This window comes from Carlito syrichta, unplaced genomic scaffold (assembly GCF_000164805.1).
Source record: "Carlito syrichta isolate Samal-C Ts95f unplaced genomic scaffold, Tarsius_syrichta-2.0.1 Scaffold28610, whole genome shotgun sequence".
Taxonomy (NCBI): Eukaryota; Metazoa; Chordata; class Mammalia; order Primates; family Tarsiidae; genus Carlito; species Carlito syrichta.
The window spans coordinates 162,760-173,050 of record NW_006972706.1 but is presented as its reverse complement, the minus strand read 5'-3'; the positions used below and the strand labels follow the sequence as shown (position 1 = coordinate 173,050).

At 36.4% G+C, this 10,291-nt stretch overlaps 1 protein-coding gene across 1 annotated transcript in view; it reads left to right on the top strand.

Annotated features, from left to right (window-relative positions):
* Positions 1 to 2,517: 2,517 nt before the first annotated feature.
* The window catches only part of BCAS3 (BCAS3, microtubule associated cell migration factor), a 134,184-nt gene continuing 126,410 nt past the window's right edge, over positions 2,518 to 10,291 (top strand). The window contains exon 1 of the mRNA XM_021715997.1: positions 2,518 to 2,636. Coding sequence (XP_021571672.1) covers positions 2,586 to 2,636 — 51 coding nt within the window. The 5' untranslated portion in view covers positions 2,518 to 2,585. The remainder of the gene's footprint in view (positions 2,637 to 10,291) is intronic.

The following is a 10,291-nucleotide window of genomic DNA, read 5'->3' as shown; positions in this document are numbered from 1 at the left end:
CTTTAAGTTGTCTTTCTTTTTACTTTCTTCATGATGTCCTTTGAAGCGTGTATGTAATCTTGAGTTTTGATGAAGTCCACTATTTCTGTTTTTTTATTTGTCACTTGTACTTTTGGTGTCATATGTAAAAAACCATTGTCTAATCCAAGGGCATGAAAATATACAATAATTTGTTCTAAGAGTTTTGTTGTTCTGGCTTTTACATTTAAGTATTTAATGTGGTATGAGGTAAGGGTTTAACTTCATTCTTTTGCATATGGATACCCAGTTGTTCCAGCACTATTTGTTGAAAAGACTATTCTTTCACCATTGGCTTGTCTTCAAATCCTTGGTTAAATTCAGTTGACTGTAAATATAGATTTATTTATTTTTATTGTTTGAAAGTTTTGATTTGTCCTTGTCTCAGGGACCATAATGCAAAGTATCACAGAGAATAGTTTTTTGTTTTTCAAAATAAGTTTAGGCCCATTAGGAAAAATTTTCTGGGGGGATGCCACCTAAAATTTATCATTCTCATGTGCCTTCTTTTGTTTTTTATTTTAAAGATGTGAGGTACAATGTAAGGTTCGGTATACAAATATTCATTATGCAGGTACCCTACTCATGTACCTTCTTAATTACGTTTTTAGTAATGAAAGAATCTTTATTTAATGTGTTTTTCTTGGAGTTTACCTTCATTTGAATCGACAAACTTGAGTTCTTTTAATATTTATTTCTCTTTTATTTTGTTTAAAAGCACTATAAACATGTTAGAATTATAGAGGTTTATGTTCTTCCACCCCTTCACTTGTTTTCAGTCTAGCTACGGATAAAGGTTAATGTTTAAAGGAGTAATACTTATAAGATTGGGATAGTGCTGAGTGGTTGATGTTCTGCTGATTTCAGCTATAAAATGTTCTTTTGGTGAGCAGAAAAACAATTTGCTTTCATTACAGTACACTGTAATTCTCAAGGTCAACTGAATTCTGAAAACATGGACTCAAAATGTGAAAAGAATTAGTATCCTGTTTAATATTTGTGAGGATAAAGTAATAATCAGAATTGATTGAGAGTTATACTGAGTTTTAAAGCTAATTCAGGAGATCAGTTAACTCTAGTTTGATACCACAGTTCACAGGTATTTGGTTCTGTTTTTTATGACAGGTTTTTAAAAGGGAAAACTTTTCATAGGCCATGTTTACAATCATATCTTAAGCTCTGACAATTTAAACAGAATACATGCATACACTTTATCTAAATGTACATTTTTGTGTGACTAAGATTAATTTACTTAATGAGAATCTAACCTATAATGTGAGTACTACACATTATACATTAGAGTTGTCTTTGTATAATTTTTAGTGTGTCTTTGTCCTATATATGTCTTTGTAATATTCATTCAGTGGGTATAGTAATATCACAGTTAATGTAAGGTCAGTTTTCCAGAAACCCAAAGCATCACAAATGTACTCTTTCAACTAGTACCATAAACAAAAAAAAATTTTTTTTTTTTGAGTCAGAGTCTCACTCTCTTGCCCAGGCTGAGTGCAGTGGCATGGTCTTGCCCACCGCAACCTTGACCTGCTGGGCTCAGGCAATCCTTCTGCTTCAGCCTTCCAAGTAGTTGAAACTACAGGTGTGTACTACCTGGCTTAGTTTTTGATTTATTGTAGAGACGAGGCCTCACCAAGTTGCCCAGTCTGGACTTGAACCCCTGGACTCAGGCAATCCTCTCACTTTGGCCTCCCAAAGTGCTGGGATTACAGGCTTGAGACACTGTGCCGTGCCAACAAACTGTTTTTTAAACAATGAGTAATAAAATGAGAAAGCTTTTATATGATATGTGTACTTTCTTTTAGGATTATTCTCTTCTCTTAAAAGTTCGTGATTTTCTTTACATATCCCTCTAATCAAGTTGGAAGAATATAGAAAATAAATAAACAGCAAATGGATATCATAGAACAATTTGCTGTTACTGGCTAGGACAGGATGCAAGAAGAATGAAATTGAGTGATTACTGTAAATGCATAAGATTATGTAGTTCCCCAACATCTTTCTATCGAGGCATCCTTTCAGGGCTACATGTCCTCATTGACCACATACCCAAATACTTGTTCTTTTATTCCCCCACCATAGTATCATGTCTGATAGTCTCATTTACCTTTTGTCCTTAATTTCTTGAATCTATTGTATCCCTTCTCTTTCTGCTCCTAAAATTCTTTCTAGATTTATGAACTACAGACTTATGAACTTTAAGTGGTCTTTCTTAACTTCATCCTTTTCTTGAGGAATAAGTGTATGAAATACTCAATATTTGCTGTAAGTGCTTATCAGTTCTTCCCAGATTTTTTTTTTTTATTGGAACAGAAGCAAAACCAAAATAAAACTAAGTAGAGGAGAAAAAATTGCACTTCATTTCACTATTAAAATAATGATTAGCATTATGTGAATTTTATGTGAAACTTGAAAAATATACATATTTGATTTTTCTGTTTATTGGGTTTTTTGGCATCAACATAGGATATGCAAACAGAAATGTTATTAAGCAATTTCTTACAAGTGCTATTTGAAATTTTTCAGGCTGCTATCCATGTCCAGGGCCAAACATGAATCCTATCGCTCTTGGGAGCCGCTGGCTTGCTTATGCAGAAAACAAGGTAAGGCATGGTCTGTGTTTGGATTCTTTTTAATGGATCAAGTGGTGGAATGATTTTTAATAATGAATATCTATGCTCCATAGCTGATTACAAGCAATGAATGTTTGACTTACTAGTTCATTTGGTTTGGCTTGGTTTTAATTTTGCAGTGAATAATTGAACACTTTTAAGGATTCATATTGAACGCTTTTAAGGATTCATAAATTTGGCAGTTGTCCTTAAGACTGTAGAATCTTAATTTTTGAAAAATTTATTTTAGTTCAGGGGTACAAGTACATGTTTGTTACATGGGCATATTGCATACTGATGGGGATTGGAATTCAGGTGGCCCCTTTCCCCAGATAGTGAACATTGTACCCAATACGTAACTTCTCAGTCCTAATCTTCCTCTTTTCATACCCCCTATCAGTGTCCCCAGTGTCTATTATTTCCTTCTTTATGACCATATAGTTTCCGCATGTAAGTGAGAATATGCCTTGTTTAGTTTTCTGTTTCTGAGTTAGTTCAGGATGATATAGAACCTTAAATTTTTAGACTTACTTTTATATAGAGAATTTTGGCCCATTATTATTAAAGCACAGCATTGAGGTGATCATAATAGTGGTATTAAAGTCAGCATTTTCTGACTTTTTAGAAATCAGGAGGCAAGCATGATTTTTGTCTTCCTTGGTAAATTGGAAACCTGGGCAAAAATTAACTTGACTTTATGCACCAACAACTATATCTAAACAAGGGTTCAGCTATTTAATAATTAAATCACACATGTTCACATCTTGTTGAATTTTTAATTATTGGTCAATTTATTAAGATTATTATAGTAAGCGAAGGTATGTTTATGCACTAAGAATTTTATTTGTGTCTAATTCAAGGCAAGAGATCAATTTAAATTCTTAAAAAGAAAAGATATTCTTTGAGCTTAAGCTTCAAGTTTAAAAAAAAAAAAGAAAAAAAATACTTTTTATACCATTTTGTACCCTGCATGTGAATATAGAATGAAATCTAAAAACTATTACAGACATCAAAGATGAGTATTTTTGGCTTCATTTTTGCTGGTTGCATGGTTACTGTAGTTTGGGAATAATATGAATTAATATGAAATAGTTCTTGACAAAAATAGGATGTATTGAGTAAGGTAATTATTTGGTGGAGCCACAGAACTAATAAATATCTAGTCTCTGGAATGTACAAAATCAAGAAACTACTGAAAAAAATTATTTTTCTAGGTGAATTCCTTGATAACTTATCCATAAGTCTGTCTGCAACTGTTAGATATTTTGCATCTTACTGAATGCTGTATTTATTTTCCATCCTGTTTCCCCCGCTTGATTTCCTAGTATATATCATAAAAATAACTCTTTTCTTTCTTTTTTTGAGTTGGAGTCTCACTCTGTCACCCAGACTGGAGTGCAGTGGCACGCTCCCGGTCACCATAGCCTCAATCTGCTGGGCTCCTGTGATCCTTCTGCCTCAGCCTTCCAAGTAGCCAGAACGACAGGCGCATGCTACCACACCCGGCTAATTTTTGATTTATTGTAGAGATGAGGTCTAGCCAAGTTGCCTGGGTGGGTCTCGAACCTGCGGGATCAGGCAATCCACTCGTCTCGGCCTCCCAAAGTACTGGAATTACAAGCTGAGTCACTGAGCCCAGCCTCAAAATAACTCTTTTCAAATTATTCTTTTCTTTTTGAGTTGGAATCTCACTGTGTCACCCAGGCTTGAACGCAGTGGTATACTCACAGCCACCCCAGTGTAGACCTGCTGGGTTTAGGCGATCCCTCTGCCTCAGCCTTCCAAGTAACCGGAACTACAGGTTCACACTACCACACCTGGCTGATTTTTGATTTATTGTAGAAAGGAGGTCTCACCGAGTTGCCCGGGCTTGTCTTGAACCCACTGACTCAGGCAATCCACTCACCTTGGCCTCCCAAAATGCTGGGATTACAGGCTGAGTCACCAAGCCTGGCCAAATTATTCTTTTCAAACAAGACAAGAGGCATACAATTAGGTTTGGTGACATAATGATTTTTTAACACGTTTACATCTGTGTTACATCTCCCTTGTGTACTGAAGACATCCAAGAAAAAGATGTGTAAATTCTCTCTTGGCTTTTGTGAATGTATTCACACATGTGGGAAACTGCCCTTATGGAATTGGAAGTATTATGTAAATAGTTACATATTATTTTTGAGGGGCAAGAACTCTCTTCATAGATGCATAACCTGATTATGCACCAGTCATTTCTGCTTTTCAGAGATACACGTTAATATCTGGTGTCATATGCAAAGACCAGACAGTGTAGTGGCATTCACAAGGAGTTTGCTAATCAAATGATTATGCCATTATCTAGAAATATTTCTTACATAGTGTTTCCATAAGAGCTAGTATTTATTTTATTAGTTTCTGATAGGTTTTAGATTTTGGACTGAGTGTGAAGTTGTAAAATTGAATAAAATTTTAGAGTAACAATTCTTCAGTGAAAGAAACTCTTTGACTATAAAAATCTTAAGCAAGAAGTCATATATCTTGATGGGTTTTTTTATTGCCTCTTTTTAAAAAATGTACTTTTAAGAATAAGTATAGTAAAAACAGCCCAAAGCATACCCATGTACCCTTTATTCAGGGTGACATCTGAACCATTTCAGAGCAAGTTGCATTTATTATTACCTTTAAATACTTCAGTCAATTTCATATTGTTAAAATAATTTTGTCTAATCTACCATCCATATTCCACTTTTGTCTATTAACCCTTTGATGTCATTTGTAAAATTTTCTTTTCCTTTAGTGGAATCTGATCTAGGATCAGGTATTAGACTTGATTGGAATGTCTCTTTACACTTTAAAAATATGTTTTAAACAGGTTTTTCTTCTTTTACATCATTGATGACTTTTAAGAGTATAGCTCCCTAACTCTATCCGTGGTTCTTTTTTTTTCCCCCATAGAATGATTTTTTATCTTGAGTTTATTTGATATTTTCTCTTGATTATATTCAGATTATGTATTTCTGGCCAGAATGCTACGTGTGTAATGTTCTCACAGCATCACATCTGGAGGCACATGATATACATCTTTTGTTTTTTGGCAATGTCAATTTTGCCAAGGTGTTATCCAGTTTGCATACTGAATAATCACTTTTTTTTTTGAGTCAGAGTCTCACTGTGATGCCCAGGCTTGCATGGCCTCAGCCTACCAAGTAAGGTGGAACCACAGGCTTGTGCTGCCATGCCCGGCTAATTTTTTTTTTTTTTTTTTATTGCAGAGACTAGATCTTGCCAAGTTGTTCAGGCTGATCTCCAACCCCTGGGGTCAGGCAATCCTCTTGCCTCAGCTTCTCAAAGTCCTGGGATTACAGGCATAAGCCACCACACCTGGCTATCTCTGTTTTTTAAAATTTAAAAATCACTTGCAACAAATAAGCAACTTGGGGAGATCCTGCTTTTTTGTTTTTTTCATAAAAATTCCAGAGTATCTTTAGCATTCATGCATGATTCTTGCCTGAACCAGTTTTTACTATAATCCTTGCAAAATGATTTTCTTCCTTTACCCTCCACATTTACCAGTAGGCACTTGGCTTTATTAAATCTTATTTGTCTTTTTGTTGTTATTGTTGCTTGTTCTTTTAGGATCTTAGTCATAAATTCTTTGCCTAGACCAACATCTAGAAGAGTTTTCACTAGGTTTTCTTTTAGTGTTTTTATAGTTTCTGGTCTTCTGTTTAAGTCTTTAGTCCTTTTTAGTTGATTCTTTTGCATGGTGAGAGGTAGGGTTCCAATTTCATTCTTCTGTGTATGGCTATCTAATTTTCTCTGCATCATTTACTAAAGAGGGTATCTTTCCCCCAAAGTAAGCTATTGATGGCTTTGTCAAAGTTCAGTTTGCTATAATTATGTAGCTTTATTTCTGGCTTCTCTATTCTATTCCATTGGACTGTGTCAGCTTTTATACCAATATCAAGCTGTCTTGGTTACTATAGTCTTGCAATATATTTTGAAGTCAGGTTTCAAGACATGTTTTCATTTCCAACTTATTTTCTTTTGTTGACCCAAAGGTCTTTTAGAGCATGTTTATTTTATGTGTATTTATATAGTTTCCAGAGTTCTACCTTGTATTGATTTCTAGTTTTAGTCCATTGTGGACTGAGAAGATACTTGATATAATTTCAGGTTTTTTAACTTTTTTTGAACCTTGTTTCATAGCCTCACATAAGGTTTATCCTGTGCCCTGTGCTGATGAGAAGAATGTGCATTCTGCAGTTGGTTGAAATATTCTGTAAATGTCTATAGGGTCCATTTGGTATAAAGTTCACTTTAAATCCCATTTTTCTTTGTTGGTTTTCTAACCAGATGATTTGTCTAATGCTGGTATGGTGTTAAAGTTACCCATTATTATTGTATCCCAGTCTGTCCCTTTCTTTAAATTTAGAAATTTAATTTGCTTTATGAATTTTGGTGGCCCAGTCTTTAGGTGCATATATATTTAGAATTGTTATATCCTCTTGCTGGATTGATCCCTTTATCATTATAAAATGACCTACTTTTGTTGTTTTTTTCTGATGTCAGTATAGCTACTCCTGTTTGCTTTGGTTCCCCTTTGTTTGAAATGTCTTTTTTCATCTCTTTACTTTCAGTCTATATATGTCTTTAATGGTAAGGTGAGTTTCTTGTAAGATTGGGTTATGGGTTTTAAAAAAATCCATTCAGCTATTCTGTATCTTTTAAGTGGAGAATTTAACTCATTTATATTCAAAGTTGTTACTGTCATATTGAGATTTTGTTCCTGTCATATTGTTCCTTTTTTTCTGGTTGTTTTATATTTTCTTTGATTCTTTTTTATTGTTATTTTTTACATTTATTGTTTAATATGGTTTGGTGGATTTCCATAGTCCTTTCTCTTTCTCTCCTTTATGTGATTGCTTTATTAGTGAGTTTTATACTTTCATGTATTTTCATGATGGTGAACGTCCTTTCACCTACAGGTTTTGGACTCCCTTGAGCCTTCTTTTTTTTGCAGGGATATCTAGTGGCAATGGATTCCTTTAGCTTTAGTTTGTCTAGGAAATGCTTTATGAAAAATGTTGTTGGGTATGGCATTCTTGACTTATAGTTGGCTTTTTTTTTTTCCCCTTCTTTTAGCACTTTGTATACATTATCCCATTTTCTTCTGGCCCCTAAGATTTCTGCTGAGAAATCTGCTGTTTGTCTGATGTGGTCTCCTTCGTATATGGCTAGATACTTTACTCTTGCTGTTTTTAGGATTTGCGCTTCACCTTTGACTTAGACAGTCTGAATAGAAAATGTCATGGAGAAGACATTTTTTCATTGTATCTTTCTGGGGATTGCTGAACTTCCTGTATCTGAATGTCTAAATTTCTTGTTAAGACTTGGGAAGTTTTTGTCTACTTTTTTCACTATATAGATTTTCTAATCTTTTCTCTCTTTCTTCACCCTCAGGCATACCAATAGTTTGGATATTTGGTCACTTTATATTGTCCCAAATGTCATGGAGGCTTTGTTTATCCTAAAAGTTGTTTTTTTTGACTGACTGGATTATTTCAAAAGACCTATTTTCAAGTTCTGAGATTCTGTCTTCTGCCTGATCTAATCTATTGTTGAAGCTGTGAAATTTATTTTGTATTTATTTCAATGTATTTTTTAGTTATGGAATTTCTATTTGCTTTCAAAAAATACACTTCTCTTTGGTAAATTTCTCATTCATTTCCTGCCTTTTTCTGATTTCTGTGTGTTATTTTTCACAATTCTCTTGTATTTCACTGAAATTGTTCAAAATTAATATTTTGAATTCCTTATCTAGAATTTTAAACATTCTTTTTGATTAAGCTCTATTACTGGATAATTAATGTTTTGCTTTGAAGGATCATTTAAAAAAATTTTCATGTTTCCTTTGTCCTTAACATTGATATCTGCATATCTTCTATAACTTTTTTCCTAAAATTTTAGAATATACTCTTGTATGGGAAGATGTTTTCCTGAAAATGTATCTATGGTTTTGGTTGGGTACGGCACTTTGGCTTTGATTGTGGGTGTATGCAGTAGTGTAGTGTTTGTATGACTTTTTTTTTCTTAGTTGTATTCATAGTGAATTAGGATGTGGTTATCAGTGGCAGCTGTGGTGAAGTTATTCTAAAGACTGGAATGCCAGGTTGGCTGGTCTTCAGAACACAGTGGTGGCAGCAGTGGGCTGAGCATCCCTATCTTTGTGCCCTATACCAGTGTATGCTGATTCCTGGGCCTCCAGGTGGTTTGCTCTGTCACTAGTAGCGGCAGGGGTGGACTGGTCAGGTTGTCTAGTTCTCTGGCCTTTGGGCAGTAAGTGTTGCCTGGACAATGACAATAGCAGTCATTGGTTCTCAGTAGCAGCAATATGATTTTGTGGATCTCAAGTGGTGTATGTTGATGTTGGCAGTGGCAGGAATGGGCTGGGTGGGCCATTATCCATTTCTGCTGGTGGAACTTTCTGGTAGGTGCCAGCTCAGGTGGTAGTAGCCCAGAGATTAGGCCTAACCTCAGGCCCCTGGGAGGTGTGCTTAAGGTTCCCAAGGTGGTAGATTGGGTTGGGCAATTTCCAGGAGCTTGGGTTATGTGCTCTGCTTTCCTTTTTTTTGGGGGGGGGTAAGGGATGGTGGGGAGGCCAGGCTGATTGGGCTTGTCCTGAGATACCCCAATGGGGAGAGCAGTTCACCAGCCATAGTGGGTGTGGGCAGGGTGACCATCGGGCCCCAGGATTAGTACCTGAGTGAGGGATGTTAGTGGATGCATTTGAGGTCCTGCCACTGGAGAGTGTGAGGCTAGCTGCAGTGACCACAGCTTTGCTGGCAGGTGGGTACATGTAACTCTCTCACACTGCAGTCCTGATGGGACTCTTCCCTGATTGCAGGTGCCTCTCTCTCCTGCTCACAACCAAATCCCAGGAGCAGGTCATGCTGCTTGCTTGTGACCCAGTCTCTGTACTGGCAGTGCTTGCTTCCTACCACTAGTGACTGTAGCCCATGCCTCTCTTGCTTCTCAGTGCTGGCTGACGGAGCACTCTAAGCTCATGCCTTAGTCTCAGCAGCAACACCTCAAGTTTCCCTAATGCCTCAGTCCCAGCACTGTTGGGCCCCAGGACGGTGTGCAGTCTGCCAAAGTCTGGGCTTGAAAATAGTGCTTTACTGTAGCCACTTAGGTCTCAGAAAGAGTGTGGGACCTAGCACAAGCTCCCTCCCTGGAGCAGTTCTATCCTTCGGTCTCCTCTCAGCTCCCCATGTTACTTTTAGGGCTTAAGAGGGTCTTGGGAGCTCTCCTGGGGCCAGTATTGCATGACTCCACAGTGAGTGTGTGGGCTAATGGAAGTCTCTTATTCACCTATGTTCAACTTTGGGATGTCACTCCTGGTTTCCAGCCAATTCTGGCTAAACAGGCAGGCTGCCTGTCTTCCTAATCTCCCACCCCACTTTTGGTGTTTCCTGTCACTTCTCTATTGAATTCCAGCATTTTCTCTTGGATAATGTATTTGAAGTGTGATTGTTTATGCACTTTTTTGATTCTTCTAAGTGGAGGAGATGAGCATAAAATGCTTCTGGTCAGCCATCTTGTCCAAAGTCTTTATTTTCCTGTTTTGTAAAAGATAACATAATAATATGCTCTTTGGTAAGTTTTTT